The 21,838-nt window shown below is 44.3% G+C and overlaps 1 protein-coding gene across 1 annotated transcript; it reads right to left on the bottom strand.

The window, feature by feature from the left end:
* Positions 1-1,277: 1,277 nt before the first annotated feature.
* Positions 1,278-21,563, bottom strand: iqub (IQ motif and ubiquitin domain containing). The gene is made up of 14 exons (XM_038301140.1): positions 21,434-21,563; positions 21,121-21,270; positions 20,968-21,009; positions 20,639-20,734; positions 16,670-16,843; positions 14,738-14,913; positions 5,417-5,572; positions 4,033-4,234; positions 3,775-3,950; positions 3,213-3,383; positions 2,966-3,142; positions 2,432-2,680; positions 1,667-1,852; positions 1,278-1,586 (listed from the first exon to the last, which is right to left on the bottom strand). Exons 2-14 carry the CDS (start codon positions 21,257-21,259, stop codon positions 1,485-1,487), a joined length of 2,046 nt encoding a protein of 681 aa, XP_038157068.1. The 5' UTR covers positions 21,260-21,270; positions 21,434-21,563; the 3' UTR covers positions 1,278-1,484.
* Positions 21,564-21,838: the final 275 nt, after the last annotated feature.

Genomic DNA, 21,838 nt, shown 5'->3' on the forward strand with positions numbered 1-21,838 from the left:
AAACCCTAACCTCCTATTTTGCTGTAAAGCGAAAAGAGCAGCAGGTGTGGATGAGGAGGAGGCAGATCTTCACACTCAGGGATGCAGAGGTGGAGAACTTAGACCAGTAAGCATCTGGAAGTACTGCAGGTCCGAGTAGATCTGATGGATCTCAAAAGGATTAACTGGGACCTCCGATAAGAAAGGTTGGATTTGGATCATCTTTATTACTGTGGCAACAATGGCCAGAGATGCCTGGATCCATCAACCCCCCCCACCCCTCCCCCCCCCCCCCCCCCTCAATCAGATCTTTTTTTCTGAAATAAATGCATCATTGGAAAAAAACCTTTTTATTTTCAAATATTATGATTGTGTCAGAAAAGAAAAGAACCAGGAAAAAGAAACGGCTTATGCAATATTTGGAGGGTCAGTAGGACCATGCAACAAAACCCCCCACTGGCTTTCTCATTGGCTGCGTCCTTGAGCAAGGCATTTCACCTTCTTAGCCTACTGATGGAGGTCAGAGAGCCTGCTGTTACCTCTCTACAGCTGCCTGCTCCTTTCATTGAGCTGCAGCTGTGGATAACATGGATCACAGTGCAGCATCATCGTGTGAATGGGTGAAAAACCGAATGTGTTGGTGGAAAGCACTTTGATCCGAAAAGGTTCTGCATAAGTGCAGGTCAAGAACTAACCACAAACCAGAGGTAAACACTCTGATCCATGAATTGTGGAAATGGACCCCAGTAGAACAATGAGCTGCATCCAGCTGCTGCTGACATTTAGGATGAAGGTTTGTCTCCCATCATCTACGTCCATCCTGTAAGGAGACCTGCTGGTGTTGCTCAGCCCTCATAAAACCCAACGTCCTCCATGCAGCCATACTTCCTTCCTCTGTCACATCGATCCTCCATCCAGTGGAACATGCTTTTTATTGCAGACAGCAATACATTAAATTAGGTAAAGTCGGACCTACAGTTCTTCATGTCTATGGAGGAGAGATTTTAATCCTGCATAGTTTGAATGAATTAATGAATTTCTGGGCTCTAGTACTGTCAAGAATAGACAGCGGGAGCTTTGTTCATCAAACCTTTTTTGTTACAGTTTCTGATCAAGATGCCAAAGTTTTCTGTGACGAGAGAAGGGATCTGATTACAAAGTTAGCATTTATAAGTCTCCTAATTAGATGTTTAACTCAGAAAGTCCAAACTGGTCTAAATCTCTCCCTCAGCCGCTGATGGCTGTGAGGGGAGCACAGTAATGCACAGTAATCCACATTAATAAACATTAATCACCTTTATTTCCAAAATTCAAAGACAGCTACACCTTAGTGATGGCATTGAATAAATTGCTCCAGCTTTACTTCTTGGAACCTTGGTGAGCAACTGTTAGAGTTTGATGTTGATTTGGTCTGATTGACCTGATGTGGGGCTGTTCAGGGTTCCCATTGCTCAAGGGCATGTCAGCAGTCCAGTAGACGAGCTAGCTTCCAGGGCAACCGCTGGCTAGACGGCCAGGTATTTTGCCATAGCTGGGTTCTTGCTGAAGTGCAGCTTGGCCCACAGGTGTTTCTGTTCAATCTGCTGGATAAACGTAGTTTCATACACCTGGAAACAGATGAGAGTGACTCAGCTGGCACAGTCATAACGTGAAAGAACCTGTTCACCATCAGTGTCATGGACTGAACCTGGTGGATGTCTTCGATCTGCCAGTGAAGTGAGCTCTCGTCTTTGGACAACAGGATGCAGTTCCAGGGACTCCAGTCCTTCTGACGCTGCCAGCGAGCAAACACCAGGCTGAAGACGTCTTTACTGCCGCTAAGAGCTGAGCAGGAGCCCCAAACCTTTTCTGTCAGGTAGCGGATGTCTTCCACCTGGGCAGAGGGGTATAAACATATCAGCAGCTGATGATAACTGCTCAAGTAAAGGCTGGAAAAGCACAGGGAATACATCACCCTGGCCTGGAGGTAGAACATGGAGCAAAATATCATGTCAGGCCTGCAAAGATCTGATGCAGAATTTAAAGCAGGTGCAGCTAAACCTTGGAGCAGATTTTCTCAGTGAAGACAAAATGTTTATATAATCTTTGTGTAATTACTGCTCTGATTGGTCTGTATGTTCAGCTAACGGCATGTTTTAGAGTCACTAATTAACAATTTATTGATTACCAAATTAGCTGATAATTATTTGATTAATCTATCATTAACCATCAGTCCTGTTTATGCATAGAAAACATTGCTTGTGCAATCAATGGGCATGTTGCTGGGGATCTACAAAGATGGAGTAAATGATGAGACGCACAGACCAGCTTGATTACACCCAATCAGAATGAGCAGATGGTTATTTGACTTACAACCCCTGCTCTACGTACCTGGGTTGACCTGCTCAACCAGAACCAGCAGGCTGTTCTCAGCAGAGTCTACCTGAGCAGAGTTAACCTGTGCAAAGTTTACCTGTAGCAGGAAGGGGAGGCTGCCTTCTGCTTTCAGTCTGGCCTCGTCGGCTCTTAGCTTCCTCAGGAGGTTTCTGTATGCAGAGTCTTCATGGCGGGATCCGGCAGCGTTCTGTAGACTAGTGCAGTTCTGGCAGCGGCCCGTCCGGCGGCCACCGCCACCTGACCCAAAGTCAGCAGAGCAAAGGTAGCGGCGACAGCCGAGGCAGAAGACCATGTCCTGCCGCAGCTCAGACGGCTTCTTGTAAACCTGCAACAGACTCCAGTTACTGGATCTCCAAGACCAACATGTCTGCTGACTGGATGTTCTTTCAGTTCCAGAGTTTAGAATAATTAGCATATCTCCACTTAATTCAGACTTTTTTCTTTACACTCATCTTTTTGCAAACAGCGATTTTATTATTTAAGGTCAGAAAATATGATCTAAATCAGCCTGAGCTTCTGCAGAACCTCCTGAGGCCTGAAGATAATAATCTACAAGAAAACATGAAATAAGCAGGAAGTAACAGCAGACCAGCAGCCCACTCATGCCTACCTTCAGCAGTTTGGCCACTTTGGGGTTAAACGCCGGCGTTTTGATGTACTGCAGGAACAGAGTGCAGATCCTCTTCCTCAGTCCCTCCAGATTACGCTCCTTAACATTTCTCCTCATCAGGTCCATCTCCCTGTCGATCAGATCAATGATCTCCCGCACAAGCGGACACTTGTGCTCCTGTACAGCAAATAATAATCAGCAACCATCTCTGCAGAGGAGCATCTACCATCCTCTCAAGGTTTATTACCTCAACAGTGTTTCTAATCTTCTGGAGGAGGTCTCGTCTGCTCTGCCTGTCTGCATTGAACAGACTGAGCTCCTGGTAGAGCTCACTCAGCTCCCTGGCTCTGATGTCATGGGGTTTGTCCATCTGAAGCAGATGGCCGCCGGCTGATCGCCACTGATGAGGAGCGGAGCACTGGACCAGGAGCAACGGACAGTTGGTGCATCAGCTGACCACATTTTACCAAAAGGCGTAATTCTAGATTTTTATTTTCACTGAGCGCCAGCAGGTGAAGCCAGTTTGGTTGATCATTGCTACTCTGTGACGACGAAGGTATCCCTCTGCTAACCAGAAACCTGTTGGGTGGGGGTGGTGGCAGCATGATGCTGTGGGAACATCTGTCTGCTAAAACAGGCGTCATCATCAGAGACTAGATGAACCTGAATCCAGCCGCTCTACACTCCCCCACCCAGGAAGCATGGCTACACCCTGCTCATCAATAAACAGAACTGTTCCTGCATCAGAAGGCCCACATAGATATAGACTGTTCAGAATTGGGCTCTATGAGCAAGAGGTGATGTCTTACCCGACTCAAGAAGTCCTTAATCATCCTGTCATGGTTGCTAGCGGTGGTGCCGATGTGATGGCGGCCGATGGCGGCGATGAGTTGGGTCTCTGTCTCCAGCAACGAGCACAGTGCGACCTTCCTCTCAGCTCCTCGCAGGGTGGACTTTATCTGCTGCTCCGCCTCTGCCCTCCACTCTTAAAATCAAAACCATGAAACAAATATTTAAGGATGCCTTACTGCTTCCACCCCGCCCCCACCTGTTGCTGCCAGGCATACTCTCCAGGGCGCTGTAGAGCAGATCATAGTCCTGCCGGCTCTGTGGGTTCAGCCAGCTCCTGCGGTACTCCCTCAGCTGCTCCTCTTTATGGTTTTTCTCCTGCAGCTGGAACCAGGCCAGGCGGCGGAGCCGCTCCTTCCTCATCTGCTCCACCTTCTCCTGGGCCAGCCAGCGCCGAACATGTGACTGCAGGCAGATTACCTGGGGGACGGAGAAGATGGTCATCAACCAGGTTTTGAGGTGGAATTGGCTCTCCAAGTCTGCTCTAATCATCCCAGAAGTGGTCCACCTTGGCTCAGTGCAGACCAGCTCCTTCATGATGGACCTCACCTTCACCTTCCAGGTGTGTTCAGTAGAACCTGCCCCATCTTGTGGATGAGAGCTGTTTCTGATAGTTCCACCTCAGTCAGAGTGGATGGAGAGCATCTGAACATCTGATTCAAGGTCTGGTCACAAATTCTCTGGACTTTGACTAGACCCCCTAATACATGAACCTGCTCTGATCCAAAGCGTCCATGCTGCCTCTTGCTGAAGGTTCCTGGTGGAATGTGAACCTCCGCCTGATTCCCCAGCCTTCCTCTAGAATAGTCCTGAACTGAATGGATGAAGAATGAAGTGGTGTATGAAGACGAGCAGCCCCACACCATGATGCGGCCACCACCATGTTTCTTGGTGGGATAAGGTCTCAGCATCTGTGCAGTTTCCAGCAGACAGATCAACAAGGACAACTCTTTTGTGCTTTTCAATCTCTTCCAGCCTGTCAGTCCAGGTCCGTTGGTCTCCTGGTCCTCAGAAACCTCCGACCTCCATGTTTCAGATGTTTCTGCATCAGCACACCTAATTCCAATGACTCCATGACCTCCTCAGCAGCCGGCAGAAACCTGCTGATAGTTCTTTAATATCAGTCTGATGTTAGGCAGCGAGAAAAAGACCAGGAATACAGTCTGATGGTCTGGGTGGACGTCTATGTCCTATAGGTCTACTAGTGGTCTTCTCTCCATGTTCAGATAGAAGATTGATCAGAACTCTGGGAGATGGTTTCCTAATCTATCCCGCTTTAAACAGAAGCTGCTGTCTGATCCGTCTGCTAGATTCTTGGGTCTAACGTTCTCTGAGGCCCTCAGAGAAAATCTGCTCTCCTACTAGGACTGAACTACTCAGAGGCTGGCCGTCCTTCATTATCAGGCTCCAGTTGGGTGGTTATGGTCTTTCAATGGATATGTGATGCTCAGAGATTGTGTTAGATGATCAAATGTAATTCATTTAATATAAACACTCTGCCCTTCCTGACTAACTGCACCTGCTGGAGATCTGTCACCTCAGCTACCATCAGTTAACTTGCTCTTTTTATTGGGTAGAAACAGCAAACCAGTTTCCACTCACAGCTTCCAGCCTCCGGCCATGATACTCGGCAGCAGTGGTGTATTTCCCAGGAATGATCAACTTGTCCCTCAGACAGGACACATAGCAGCCAATGCCGGTCATCTGAGTGGACGCGTCCACTGGGCACTGCTGGAGCGTCGACCGCAGGTCCACTGTCTGTTTGGAAGAAATCAAGACAATCCGTTACGGGGGTGGGGTGGGGGTTTCAGTCATTATGATATGTGATAGTTTTAGTCGGCTAAAACTCTAAAAGGTTTTAGTCTAGTTTTAGTCAGTTTTATGTTGCACTTCATAAAAAAGTGAACCTTTATAAATAAACAACTAGATTCTTTCCCAGACTGACTGCTCTATCCTAGATGCTACAATAGCTGGGTATAGAATGTTTATTATTGCTGTTGGACAGAAAACCTTGATTCATAGATCCATCCATCAATCCATCCATCCATCCATCCATCCATCCATCCATCCATCCATCCATCCATCCATCCATCCATCCATCCATCCATCCTCTTCCTCTAGTAGCTTCAGTAGGCCCAGACGTCCCTCTCACTAACCACTTGGGCCAGCTCCTCCGGGGGAATCCCAAGGCGTTCCCAGGCCAGCCGAGACACATAGTCCCTCCAGTGTGTCCTGGGTCTCCCCCTGGGCCTCCTCCCAGTGGGACATGCCTGCAGCACCTCACCAGGGATACGTCCAGGAGGCATCCTAACCAGATCCCCAAGCCACCTCAACTTGCTCCTCTCGATGTGGAGGAGCAGCGGCTCTACTCTGAGTCCTCCCTGGATGACTGAGCTTCTCACCCTATCTCTAAGGGAGAGCCCAGACACACCACGGAGAAAAGTCATTTCAGCCGCTTGTATCCGGGATGTCATTCTTTCAGTCATGACCCAAAGCTCATGACCATAGAAGAGGGTAGGAACATAGATCGATAGATAAATCGAGAGATTTGCTTTTTTGCTCAGCTCTCTCTTCACCACGACAGACCAGCACAGAGCCCGTTTCACAGCAGACACCGCACCAATCCACCTATCGAACTCCCGCTCCATCTTCCCCTCATTCTTGAACAAGACCCCAAGATACCTGAACTCCTCCAGTAGGGGCAGTACATCCTCCCCAACCCGGAGAAGGCACTCTACCCTTTTCCGGCTCAAGACCACGGTCTCGGATTTGGAGGCCTTGATCCTCATCCTGGCCTCTTCACACTCGGCTGCGAACAGCTCCAGTGAGAGCTGTAGATCACACCCTGATGAAGCCAGCAGGACCACATCATCTGCAAATAACAGAGATGCAATCCTAAGGCCACCAAGACAGATATCCTCAACACCTTGGCTGCGCCTAGAAATTCTGTCCATAAAAGTTATGAACAGTGACAAAGGGCAACCTTGGCGGAGTCCAAAATCTCACCAGAAACAAGTCTGACTTTCTGCTGGCAATGCGGACCAGGCTCTGACACCAGTCATACAGAGACCTAACAGCCCCTATTAAAGGGTCTTACTCCCGGAGTACCCCCCACAGGAACCCCCGAGGGACACGGTCGAATGCCTTCTCCAGATCTACAAAACACATACACTTTCCAGAATCCTGCTGAGGGTGTAGAGCTGATCCAGTGTTCCATGGCCAGGACCAAAAACAAACTGTTCCTCCTGAATCCGAGATTTAACTATTCGACGGACCCTCCTTTCCAGAACCCCGGAATAGACCTTACCAGGGAGGCTTAAGAGTGTGGTTCCTCTGTAGTTGGAACACACCCTCCGGTCCCCTTTTTTAAATACAGGGACCACCACCCTAGTCTGCCAGTCCAAGGGAACTGTCCCTGATGTCCATGCAATGTTGCAGAGCTGCGTCAACCAACACAGCCCCACAACATGCAGGGCCCTAAGGTACTCAGGGCGAATCTCATCCACCCCTGAAGCCTTGCTACCGAGGAGCTTTTTAACCACTTCAGTTACTTCAGCAACAGAGATGGGAGGACCCAAGCCGGAGCCCCCAGGCTCCGCTTCCTCAATTGAAGATGTGTTGGTGGGATTAAGGAGGTCTTCGAAATACTCTGCCCACCGATATACAATGTCCCGATTCGAGGTCAGCAGCACCCACCCCCACTATAAATAGTGTTGGTATTGCATTGCTTCCCCCTCCTGAGACGCCGGATTGTGGACCAGTTGTGGACCCAAGTTTTTGCCTCAGCGACCAGCTGAGCCACCTGCTGCTTTGACTGCCGTTACATATCAGCTGCTTCTGGAGTCCCACAGGTCAATAAAGCCCGATAGGACTCCTTCTTTAGCTTGACGGCTTCCCTCACTGCTGGTGTCCACCAGCGTGTTCAAGGGTTGTCGCCGCAACATGCAACGACAACCTTGCAGCCACAGCTCCGACTAGCCGCCTCAACAATAGAGGCATGAAACATGGCCCACCGAGACTCAATGTCCCCCACCTCCCTCGGAACATGTTCAAAGCTCTGCCGGAGATGGGAGTTAAAGCTCCTTCTCATGGGGGACCCTGCCAGATGTTCCCAGCTAAACCTCACAATAGGTGTGGGCCTACCAGGTCTAAACAGCATCCTCCCCCACTATCGGAGCCAACTCCCCACCTGGTAGTCGGTGGAGAGCTCCGCCCCTCTCTTCACCCGAGTGTCCAAGACATATGGTGTTTGTTATGGACAATCCATGACGAGCACAGAAGTCCAACAACAGAACACCACTCGAGTTCAGGTCAGGAGGGCCATTACTTCCAACCACGCCTCACCAGGTCTCACTGTCATTGGTAACGTGAGTGTTGAAGTCCCCCAGAAGAACAAGGGAGTCCCCATGAGGAGCACTCTCCAGTACCCCCTTTAAAGACTCCAAAAAGGGTGGGTAATCTGAACTGCTGTTTGGCGCATAAGCACATACAACAGTCAGAATCCGTCCCCCCACATGTATGCAGAGGGAGGCAACCCTCTCGTTCACCGGGGTGAACCCCAACGTACAGGCACCAAGATGAGGGGCAACAAGAATGCCCACTCCTGCTCGGCGTCTCTCACCAGGGGCAACAACAGAGTGGAAGAATGTCCAGCCCCTCTCAAGGAGACTGGTTCCAGAGCCAGAGGCATGCGTCGAGGTAAGTCCAACTATCTCTAGTTGGAACTTTTCAACCTTGCGCACTAACTCAGGCTCCTTCCCCAACAGAGAGGTGACATCCATGTCCCAAGAGCCAGCTTCTTCAGCCGAGGGTCAGAACGCCAAGGTCCCCGCACTCGACTGCCACCCATCACACAATGCACCCGACCCCTTTGGCCCCTCCTACAGGTGGTGAGCCCATTGGAAGGGGGACCCATCTTTCCTGTTTGGGCTGTGCCCGGCCGGGATCCATGGGTAACAGCCCGGCCACCAGGCGCTCGCCCTATCTCCAGGCCTGGCTCCAGAGTGGGGCCCCAGTGACCCGCGGTGACCCGTGGTGACCCGCGTCTGGGCGAGGGAACACTAGATCCATTTATTGTAATCATCATAGGGGGTCTTTTGGGCTGCTCTTTGTCTGACCCCTCACCTATGACCTGTCTGCCTTGGGTGACCCTACTAGGGGGCATAAAGCCCCCAGACAGCATAGCTCCTAAGATCATTGGGACACTCAAACCCCTCCACCACGATAAGGTTGGCAGCCCCAGGAGGGGTAGCAGCCCAGGGAGGGCTTTAAATTTTTTTATGAATAAATGCCCTACTTGATAAAAAAGTGTCTCACAAAAGCTGTGAAAATAGCAGATCTAGTTCAACACTTCATATAGGTTAATATAGCAGAAAGACAAGCTAACAAAATGTCCAATAAAGGAATGGTTTTAGACATCCAAAGATTCTGTAAAGCAAACGCTTCCTGATCTACTATGAATTATGCATTACACACAGATCAATAAAATCTACATTACTCCAAAAAAGCAGAGAACAAAAACATTCTTTCTACTTTGGTGATTTGGCTTTATTTCTGAGTTTCAAATTTCCCCCTCGGTTGCTGCTGCTCAGGGGTAAAAGTAGATTTAAATTCACAGGGGTGTGATATAAAAAAATACAGAGTACCTAAATAATTGCATTGTAATGCCATGGCAACCCAGACCTGAATTTTAAGAAGGTTGAAATAATCAATTAGATAGAAATGAGAACAATGAGAGAGAAATATTCAAAGGTCTATGTACCTTTACCTCTGGATCTTTATCCAAAAATAAACAGAAGGCAATGAAATATTTGCTTTGGATATAATTTAGGGATACCTTTTGGTTGAAATTAAAGAATGTTTAGCATCTCCTCTTGTGAGATGGAAGAAATAAAATCTTGATAGTTAGACAAAGGGATTTTTTATGCTTGGCAGAGGATGATGAGCCACATATAGTTTATTAAGTAGCGAGAGCAGGAACTTCCATACTGCTGAGAGCGAACCATCAGAGTGGAGCGTAAAGCGCAGACTCTGAGGTAATGCTAATGCAAGGACGCATTACTGCAAAAGCAACGCTGGAAGGTCAGAGTTAGTCAGAATTCAGTGTGCAGTACCGGATCATTCTGGGTTATTTTCAGCCCACCGCTGCTGCCATGATCCATCTGTGGTCATGCAGAATGAGCAGCGCTCCACACCAAGTGGGCGGCGTGACCAAACAGGATGCAGAAGCACGGTTGATACTGTTTAGCAGATTACAGCACAATGATGCATTTTAAACTGCTGACAGACCACTCGCTAATTTTTATTTAGTTTCGTCAACAAACTCTTACACCCATGCAGAGGTGTCAGTTAACGAAGTATAAATACTTTGTTACTGTACTTAAGTACACTTTTTAGGTATCTATACTTTACTCCATTACTTATTTTTCCTCCTACTTCTGACTTCTACTGATTACATTTTCACACAAGTATCTGTACTTTCTATTCCTTACATTTTTAAAACAAACGCAACTCGTTACTCTTGGCTTCGGTTTAATGCAGAGGTCATGGATTAGCGGACCATGGTCCGCTGTTATGCCGAAAAGTGCATGTCTGCCGAGATATGCATCCCAAGTCGCGGGAGAACGCCTTGATCTGTATAACTGCATATCGGCGAGGAAAACGGATTAAAATATGACCAATGAAGCTACTTGTTGTTATATAAATGATATAAAAATGTTTAAATATTAAATATAAAAAATTGTGGTTATTTGGCAGATTCATTCATTCATTTACAAAAGTATGGGTGTTATGAAAAACATTAAATCCAAAGATTTTGTCCGAGATACGGCTGATTTATTTGTTGTAGTCTCTTGTTATTTACACACAACAATAAACAGTGATGCCGACATGAGTTTTGAAACTGCAAAGCTTTGTCTTCAGCTGAAAATCAAACGCTCATATACACAGCACAGCGTTCACAGTCTCGTGTGATGCATTCATGAGTGTCAGATAGCTATGGTGCATTCAGGAGCCTGAGACATTTCACACTTACAAGGAAAGAGACATAAATGGAACAGAACTTAACTCATACAATAATGGATTTATTCAGAAACAGTGTGGGCTTTCTTATAATACTGAATGCTCCATTTCTGTTATTTTTTGATTATGCACATCTGCTAGCTTTTTATTCTAAAAAATCTTTAATATTACAGCAGCAAATTATTAAAGTTTTTCAAAATCCTCTTTAAAAGCTCCAAATGAGGCTTCAGATCATACAGCAACAATTACTCTGTCAGTGTTTTACCGGCAGAATCAGCATTTGCTGTAACCTGACAACAGCCGGATGCATGTCTAGCTCCGCCCAGCTCCACTCACATACATCTGGGAACCCGCTCATTGAAAGTGATTTCCCCAACCGAATTTATGGTCTGTCCAATCAGGACGCAGGGTGGGTGTGTCCTGGAGTGGAGAAGCGACCGTGAGATTCCAACAACAATGGCGGCTCGCATTGAGGAAGCAAGCGTTAGCATTGATGCTGCTATTTCTTCTGTGTTGTCCAATCTATCTGATATTGTTTAATTAAAAGAACATCAGAGAACGGCTTTGAAGGCTTTTGTTGGTGGAAACGATGTTTTCGCCTTTCTCCCGACCGGATTTGGCAAGAGCTTGATCTACCAAATGGCTCCTCCTCTCACAGCGTCACGGGTTAGCTTCGGTGTGAGTGGTTGAAATAGCACGTCAATAAAGATGACAGACAAGTGGCTTATCCAATCATATGCAAGGAGTTTTGATAAGGCCCAGCCTTCAGTAAAGGCAATTCCTATGGCGGGTTCCCAGATGTATGTGAGCGGAGCTAGGCGGAGTGAGACATGCATCTGGCTGTTGTCAGGTTACATTTGCTGACCCTTGTCCTTTAACTACTGATGGATATACAGGAATACAGTGTCAACTCCTATGAGATAGCACGGGATGCAATTTTTGGCAATTTCTATCTATGAAATTTTTTTTTTTTCAAAATTCTGTGTATAACATGAATGCATAAATACCTCATTTTATTTCAGTGTTAAATTCTGTTTAAAGTAACGGATCATTAAAAATGTCTCAGGACTTTTACTGGTTGATGATTTTCTTTATTCGGACCTAAATGATTTTTAATTGGTTACCCCTGGTTTTATGTTTATAAATATTTATTTCAGGTCATGTTCGCCATCCACTGCAGATCATTGGCTCCATCCACATCTAGTGAAAACTAGTGTCATTGGATGAGTCATATACTGTAACGCAAAAAGAAAAAGATGTTGAAATGTCTGAAAGGTCGGACACAGGCGAGAGTGTATCAGGAGATGGAGACCAACAGGACCTCCCTCATCGTTGGCCCTATCTTAAAGAATTTTTAGAAATACCCGTAAAATTGAGCTATACAATTCATATAGTGGCATCTGACTGTTTTTTTAAAGGTGGCTTTATACTTTTAAACTTTAAGTTGTTTTTAGAGCACATACTTTTTCACTTTTACTTGAGTAAAGAGGTCAAGTTGATACTTCCACTTGACATCAAACTGTTTTCAAACTGCAGTATCTATACTTTTACTTAAGTGACAAATGTGTGTACTTTTGACACCGCTGCACCCATGACTCATCATGTTTTCATCATTAAAAAAAAAGGGCCATCAAATAAATAATTTCGTCATTGTGACGAAAACAGCATTGGAGGTTTTTCCAATAAAATTAATGGACTAAATGCAGGAAGTTCTGCCAGAAAGAGCTCTGCTGAAATCCACAACGGCTCTGGGATCTCTGTTTGTATGTCCGCCTTATTTAGGCTGTGACGGAGCTTTACTGTCTAATCAGAGCTGTGCTTGGAAAAGCCTGAAAGCTCCCAGAGAAATCCTCTGCAGACTCTTCCAGGTAGGACCTTCATAAAATCACACTACGGCGAAAAGCTAGAGCACCCTGAAATCATAAACAGGATGTATCATTAAAGGATTGTTTTCACGGCTGACGTTATATAGTTACAGTTATCCTTTAAAAATAATCACTTCCTGGAAAGACAGAGTTTTCAGATTGGCTTCAAATATGCAAACTTTCCCAGAAACCTGGAGCTTCATTTCTAATCCTGCTTCATGGCAGATCCCAGGTTCCTGAGCCACTGACCTTCCGAGTATTCTCATCAGACCTTTAGCATGCACACGACCCTTTTCCACAGATCGCACATGGTTTCAGATAGAAAATGTAAGAAATTTTAATCTCTATGTAGTTCTATTCAAGGTAAAGTCTGCTTTAGCCTTTATAAGTCATATGATTTACCTCTGAGTGTGAAGCAAATAGTGAGGAACAGAGGAATCTTCAGGAACCAGCAGCAGAAGAACAAACTGAAAAGGAGGAACTAAAATCACTAACATCCCACCCAGATAAGGAAAATCTCTGCTTTATATTGATCAGCATGTTCTGATCTCCAGCTGCTACACAAGGGTGTAACTTAGTCATGAAAGTTGGTGGGGAAACTCTAAGGGTGGGGGCTGATAGACCTACAGCTACTCAGCCCGAACGCTTTCATTAGGTTTTTGTATTTTCCAAAGATGAGCTCAAACATCCATTTATTGAATGCTTTCCTATTGTTGAGAACCCCAAAGAATATCAATACACTGGTATTTATATTTATAGGTAGTTAGAGAGAACAAAAACATTAATGTATATAAAAAAAATAATGAAAAGCCGATTTTGATGCCAAAGTTGATACATCATGCATCGCTAGAAATACAATTTCAATTCCATCCATTCAGAAAATATGGATATGCTGCATTTTAAATATAGCATATTTTTTTCTTGTAAATTTTCTGGTAAACTTGGAGATATATTTTATTGTGTGTTGCATATCCCAGTAAATCTGTTTCACCTTTAAATCTGAAGCTCTCCCTACTTCTGTCTGTGCTGTTTAAAAAGATTTATGAACCTCTTCACTAAGTTTCAAGATATGTAGAAGCTCTGCAGTCTGATTCTATCTCCACAATAAGAAAACGTTAATTTTAACTTGTAACTGGGAGTCATGGTGCTCTGAGAAGCCTAACTTTTTTAACTATTAAAGAAGAACAATATATATTTTCTCAAGCTTCTTGCATTATAATACTAACTTTTATAAACTTACAATCTGTTGCCATTTTTAGCTGAAAAGGCTCCTGATGTCTTACAAACTGATTTTTCGGAGGCATCCAGTTATTTTAACTAATTATTTTAACCAAACCGTCTCCTAACTTACTTAAAGATCAAAGTAGCTGCTGGTTAATATTCACTGAGTGCTGCTGGGTGTCTCTCCTTCAACCACGTAGCGACTCTCTACGCAGGGAAATGCGACCGCCAATCAGATGTCTCAAAGCAACAGATCCGATGATGTCACACCGAGAGGCGGGACAAGGGAGCAGCGTGAGAGAGGAAAAAAAAAACACTGACTCAAAACGCTCTGAACACAAATAGCTGCATCCAGCGTCTGTTACCTTTTGGCTAAAGTTGATAAGCAGAAAGGGGAAAAAAGCAGTACTTGGTGGGGACATGTCAACACCAGTCCTTCAGAAAGTTACGCCTGTGCTGCCAGAAGGCCATTTGTTGAAGATGATGTCACCACAAATATATTCAGGGTAATAACCGTAGAATGGATGAAAACTTTGACCTTTATCCTGTGATGAAATCAAATGTTTGTGCTTTAGTCTAAGTGCGTGTAAATCTGCCATGTATGATGTCCTGAATGCAAGTACCCAAGGCTAAAGCTAGCACATCTTAACCTTTCCTGTTTTCCTAGAAATTTGTTTTCTGTTCTTTTGAAGCACTACTGGAACCAAACATCCTTGGTGGGTGAGAGCCAGGAATCATTTTATTTTAAAAACAGCTGTAAAATCAGGATGATGTTCTGTAACCTATGCAGAGGGAGCTTTGCAGAGATGAGTGTTACCTGTGTGCTCTGGATGCAGACCGGCACGCCCCTGTCAGGTCTCCTTTTGGGCAGAGTCTGGACGCTCGCATGGTGGTACTCCACCCCCGTCAAGCGGTGCCTGTAGCCCCCTAGGAAGGGCTTCTTCAGTTTGGAGCGCTCGATCTCCACCATCACCTCCTTAAACATCCCTTCTTCTACGAGACAAACAGAAACACCTATTAGGAACTGAAGTTTAATGTTCAACACGTAGCAGCCTGCCTAACGTCAGGCTCAGACAGTTTTTAGCTGAATCAGTAGGAATGTTTTATGGAACTGATAAAGCTGTAAACATTCAGCCCTCTACATGGTAGGAAAGATGTCTGAATTAAGGAATATATAAAAGGAGATGTTAGCTGCCGTTCTTCTGGCCCTAGTCATGGATAGACCAGCACAGGTCATGGATAGACCAGCACAGGTCATGGATAGACCAGCACAGGTCATGGATAGACCAGCACAGGTCATGGATAGACCAGCACAGGTGATGGATAGACCAGCACAGGTCATGGATAGACCAGCACAGGTCATGGATAGACCAGCAGAAGTCATGGATAGACCAGCACAGGTCATGGATAGACCAGCAGAAGTCATGGATAGACCAGCACAGGTCATGAAAAGACCAGCACAGGTCATGGATAGACCAGCACAGGTCATGGATAGACCAGCACAGGTGATGGATAGACCAGCACAGGTCATGGATAGACCAGCACAGGTCATGGATAGACCAGCACAGGTCATGAAAAGACCAGCACAGGTCATGGATAGACCAGCACAGGTCATGAAAAGACCAGCACAGGTCATGGATAGACCAGCACAGGTCATGGATAGACCAGCACAGGTCATGGATAGACCTGCACAGGTCATGAAAAGACCAGCACAGGTCATGGATAGACCAGCACAGGTCATGGATAGACCAGCACAGGTCATGGATAGACCTGCACAGGTCATGAAAAGACCAGCACAGGTCATGGATAGACCAGCACAGGTCATGGATAGACCAGCACAGGTCATGGATAGACCAGCACAGGTCATGGATAGACCAGCACAGGTCATGGATAGACCAGCACAGGTCATGGATAGACCAGCACAGGTGATGGATAGACCAGCACAGGTCATGGATAGACCTGCACAGGTGATGGATGGAGGGAAGATCGTCCCTGATGATCCTCTTGCAGACCTACAGTAGTAGCCATTCAAAATTTCACCACTTTCCTTTATGGGTCCTTCGCTGGTCCCCTATTATTCTTTTTTAAACATCAATCTTTGTGCTAAAATATTTTGTCATTTGTGGACATTAAGATCTAAAGAGATGCACCATCTCCTGGTCAGATCCTGTAATTCAGTAAAAGGGAGGAGTCAGAGTAAACAAATATGCAAGGGGGGGTCACTCCAGTGGCTGGAAGATGGAGGGGATTTTGCTGGGAGTTGGAGGGAAGTGGGCTGCCATTCTTCTGGCGTTTGACTGGGAAGGGCCATTTTGAATGGCTGCTTCTGTATTTGCCCAATGCACACTTGTGCTGTTTTGTAGATCGACCAAAGTGCCAGTGGCAGTTGTGCAAAGTGCTTTTGACACATCAGATTACAAGCATGGAAGCTGTTACCGATCACAAAAGGAGGAGGTGGGACCTGGCAAAGAAGAAGAGCAACCTGAAGATAGTCGGGTTTTTCCTTGGGTACCAATAGAGTCAAAGCACAGGCCTTCACTAACAGCAGTGCTCCAAATATGGAAATTCAAATAGCTGTTTTTTTATGAACTGGAGACTGTCGTTTTAAATGAGATTGTTGTAAAGGAAAATACAATAGAGGCAAGTAAAGAGATCATAATGATATTGAGGATGTATATTCAGTTACAACATAAAATAACTGCAGTAATGTTAGATGATACTTTTAGGACAACTGGCCACCATAACTCACTTGCCATACCGTTTTGGACTTGTACAGTAATGAAGTCTGACATGTCTTCCTGCTCCAGACAGAGAAGGGGGAGCTGGTGGAGGTTTGGTTCAGAAGAGCTCCCCTCCATCTGGGTGGAGCTGTGAGGCTGGACACCCAGCTCCATCAGGCTGTGCTGCTTCTCCACCATCTCACCTGTAAAACACAAATTTCTAGATTCTCTCTTTTCCTAAGCAAGAGTTCAGTCAAAATGCTCTGAAAAAACAGTCAACTGGTTTTCCTTAGATAGAAAACTTTGATTCAATTTGACTGGATGATCTAGTTGAACTGTAAATTGCCTTGAGATGACTTGTGTTGTGAATTGGCGCTATATATATAAACTGAATTGAACTGAATTATTCACATCCACATATTACTTGAATACACTACTTTTTGAGAGTGATAATTTTATAATCATTAGTGGTGATGTTGGTTCTACTGATTTATGGAATCATGCCCTGATTTCCTGCCCAACAGATGTTTGTGATGCTGAAAAAGTGCAGTTTGTTTCTGGCATGAGATTAACGACACGGGAGGGTAATCAGAGGAAAGTCCATAAAAACTGTTGGACCTCAAGAAGGAATTAGGGAATATAGAAAATGAGCATTAAAAGAACCAGAATTCCAGTCTGTTAAATTAGATTTAAAAAACACCTGCAGAAGATAATAAATTTACCATAGATATAAGAAATTATCTTTGTTAAGGAAAAATATTATGAAGCTGGATCCAAGCCATCTAGAAGGACACAAACCAAAGAGCAGACGGCACTCAGTTAAAGGTATAGTGGCGGATGTTCTACTGGGTGGATCATCTAAATCAGTGGTCCTCCTAACTGTCAATCATTCTGGTGATATTTTTACGTAGGCTGTCCTACATGCTCGTCCCCATTTCCTCTTACCATTGGTGAGTCTGACATAGTGAAAAAATTGCAAATCTTCTTTTGGAAATTAAGCTTGTATGAGAGATGCAAACAGCTACATTTAAACAGAGCGTGCACGAGGAGAAATGGGCTCGTACACGCTCTCACACTCTTTAGGCGTTCCCTCTCAGGAGCGGGTACAGGGTTCTGCATGTGCAGTTTCTTTTTTTTTTTTAAGAGGTGAGGGCGTGTCTTTATAATCCTCCACTATACCTTTAGTATTGTTGTTCAAACGAGAAGATTAACTTTTGATCATATCAAAAAAGCAGAACCACCTTTAGGAAATGATTCCAAAATAGAGGATATCCTAATTTAGGTTCTCTGCCTTCCTTAATAAAAGAAACGCCTGATATTAATAGCAGATAAAACAGGAAAAGAACAGAGGGCTAATAAGGTGCCTATCCTGGATGGCTTTTCTTCTCACTGATTCAAAACACTTCATCATTTCAGAGCTTTTAATACAGTTTTAATCAAAAATAGCCCCTTTATGGAATGAAGAAAGGAACGCTGAATTCGTTTGTAGATCCTACAGACATATTTCTGTTTTAAATTTGGAAAATAGAGGATGGAAAACATGCTTCCACATTTTATACATTTAGACCAAACTGGCTTTGATTTCCAGAGACGATTGTCTTTCACTTTATTCACCACAACAGGTTACAGCTGAGTTTGCTTTTTATACAAAGATCTGAGACCATTAGGGGTATTTATATTTATTCTGTAAGAAACTATTTCTAGATTTATCTGGCAGGAAAAAGATGAAGAATGAGCCTTTTAACAAACATTTTGGTCCGGCCCTGGCAACCTATTGGTCCACCATCTTTAAAACTTTGTTAAAAGCACTCAACACTAATCTCCAACATAGCTACGGCCATATTTGGCAGCACAGATAGAAGACAAGCTGTAAAAACAGAATTGCTTTTACAACGCTGTTAGACGTCACAAATGAAGGATCCTCCAATTAATACAATCTCATCATACTTTGGATAATTACATCCAAAATCCACAAACTAGTAATCAATCAAAATATGGGTTGATATGGGGGAGGAAGAGAAATGAGACAATATTCAAATCTGGTGAACTTTTGATCGTGTTCAGACCCGAGCTGATGGATGGAAGATTTGGAAAATGAATTTTAAACTGGTGTCGATATTTTACTCACGAACACAGAATGGAGAAATGAAGATTTGGACAGATTATCACCTTAATAACTTTCTCAGATTTCCAACAGAATATTATTACTAGCAGATATCAGTGATCCAATATTGAATGTTCTCTTGAAAGTCTAGGAAAATAACTTGACTAAAGGTGTAGAAAGGAAATTATATAAAAGCTTTTTGTCTAAAACATCCCAACAAAGATCAAAGAGAAATGGGAAGATGAAGGTAAATTATTAAATTATGTTTTTATGGATGGATGTGAATCTGGGTGGAGATGATGCTCGCCCCTTTAAATACTGAGAAAGTTTTAAATGTTGGTTCCCTGTGAAAGACTCACACATAGACCAAACATAGTCCCAACAGAGACCCAAACATAGTCCCAACATTGATTGAACATAGACCCAATATAGACCCAAACATAGTCCCAACAGAGACCCAAACATTGTCCCAACATTGATTGAACATAGACCCAAAATAGACCCAAACATAGTCACAACATAGACCCAACATAGACCCAACATATATTCAACATAGACCCAACATAGACCCAACATAGACTCAACATAGACTCAACATAGACCCAACATAGACCCAACTTAGACCCAACATAGACCCAACTTAGACCCAACATAGACCCAACTTAGACCCAACATAGACCCAACGTAGACCCAACATAGACCCAAACATAGTGCCAACATAGAGTCAACGTAGACCCAAACATAGTCCCAACATAGACTCAACATAGACCCAACATAGACCCAAACATAGCCCCAACACAGACTTAACATAGACCCAACATAGACTCAACGTAGACCCAACATAAATCCAACAGAGACCCAAACCCAAACATAGACCCAACAAAGACCCACCTATAGACCCAACATAGACCCAACATAGAGCCTACATAGACCCAAACATAGACCCAACATAGACCCAAACATAGAGCCTACATAGACCCAACATAGACCCAAACATAGAGCCTACATAGACCCAATATAGTCCCAACATAGACTCAACATAGATCCAAAATAGACCCAAACATAGCCCCAACACACACTTAACATAGACCCAACATAGACTCAACTTAGACCCAACATAGATCCAACAGAGACCCACCTATAGACCCAACATAGACCCAACATAGAGCCTACATAGACCCAAACATAGACCCAACAGACCCAAACATAGAGCCTACATAGACCCAACATAGACCCAAACATAGAGCCTACATAGACCCAACATAGACCCAAACATAGAGCCTACATAGACCCAACATAGATCCAACAGAGACCCAAACCCAAACATAGACCCAACATAGACCCACCTATAGACCCAACATAGACCCAACATAGAGCCTACATAGACCCAAACATAGACCCAACATAGACCCAAACATAGAGCCTACATAGACCCAACATAGACCCAAACATAGAGCCTACATAGACCCAACATAGAGCCTACATAGACCCAACATAGAGCCTACATAGACCCAACATAGACCCAAACATAGAGCCTACACAGACCCAAACATAGAGCCTACATAGACCCAACATAGAGCCTACATAGACCCAACATAGACCCAAACATAGAGCCTACATAGACCCAGCATACACCCAACACAGACCTAACATAGACCTAAACATAGACCGAAACATAGACCCAATATAGACTCAACATAGACTCAATATAGACCCAATATTGACCCAGCATAGACAAACCAACCACCTGTCTGTCCAGCTGCCCATAAATGGCAGTGACTGTTTCAATACGTGACTGTGTTTCTATACGTGACTGTGTTTCTATACGTGACAGTGTTTCTATTAGTGACAGTGTTTCTATCAGTGTCTGTGTTTCTGTCATGGTCGTATTCACCAACAGCCGCTGAGTTTTTCATGTTTGTTTTCTCTTCATGCTCCTCAAGATCATTAGGAAAATCATCCTGAGCCGCTTCGAAAGTCTCAGGTAAACCTAGACAAAAGAGGACAGAGCAGAATATCACAGGAGGCAGAGGTCTTTGTTTGGAAAATAACCATCAATTAAAGCAGGTTTTCATTAGAACCATAACCGTCCATCAGAAAATAAAAACGGTTTGAAATAACTGGTCAGGATATCAGACCCATTAGGTGAGTCTGAATGGAAACCAGTTCCAGGTTGATTCTAATTATTGTTATTGTTTCAGATGTTTTCTGTCATCAGATCACCTTCAGCTTGAGCTCCACTGTCCTTTAAATCCAGATGTAGATCTGAAAAGAAAAATAGATCTTTTGGAAAAGGTATGAAATATATTCTAACTTAATGTTTAAAAGCCAAAGCCTTTCTGGGCTCAGCTGAGCAGAAGCTCACAGCGGCCCTACCTTCACGCGCCTCCTCTCCAAACCTGTCTGACTCTCTGCTGCCACCTGGCGGCTGTGCTGTAGTACTTCCGCCACTCCGCAGCCTTTCTTCTTCGCCCTCCTTTCCTTCTTTCCTCTGTCCTTCTCCGGCCTTCAGCATGGTGATTTTAACTGACAGCACGGAGATTCATTAATAAAGGACAATAGAGCAGAAATTAAACCAACAAATCTGCAATAAAACCTTGTGTGTGAAGTGTGAAAAAAAAAAATAAAGTTCATAAGACCAGCGGTAATAAGTAATAAGCAGAAAATCAACCATCGTTTAAATTTTTACCCTTTCTCCGCGTAAAGCTCAACAAAACCAAGCTGCAGAAGCGTTTGAGAACCAGTTTACATGTTGCTATGGCAACAGGAATGTTTGCGGACAACAGTAACGTAAACAACGGGAGTCACGTGAGTTAAGGTGAGCTTCCGGGTCCGGCCAGCTGACAGGATTGTATTCCTCCAATCAGATAATTCACACACCTGCTGCTGTTAACCCATTGGATGAACTTTTTACAGTCTCCTCATTTAATTCATCACCTAATGTTACTATAAAATGAAATAATAAATTAGTTTATTTACAGTAAAACGGTTAATTGGTTTAAAACTTTTCTGTTTCAACTGGAACAGCAAAAATAACCTGTAAAAATAAATCAGTCGCTTTAAAATACGTACAGATAAAAATATAATTGTACAA

The sequence above is a fragment of the Cyprinodon tularosa genome, unplaced genomic scaffold (assembly GCF_016077235.1).
Source record: "Cyprinodon tularosa strain WSP-4 unplaced genomic scaffold, ASM1607723v1 ctg461, whole genome shotgun sequence".
NCBI classification, from domain to species: Eukaryota; Metazoa; Chordata; class Actinopteri; order Cyprinodontiformes; family Cyprinodontidae; genus Cyprinodon; species Cyprinodon tularosa.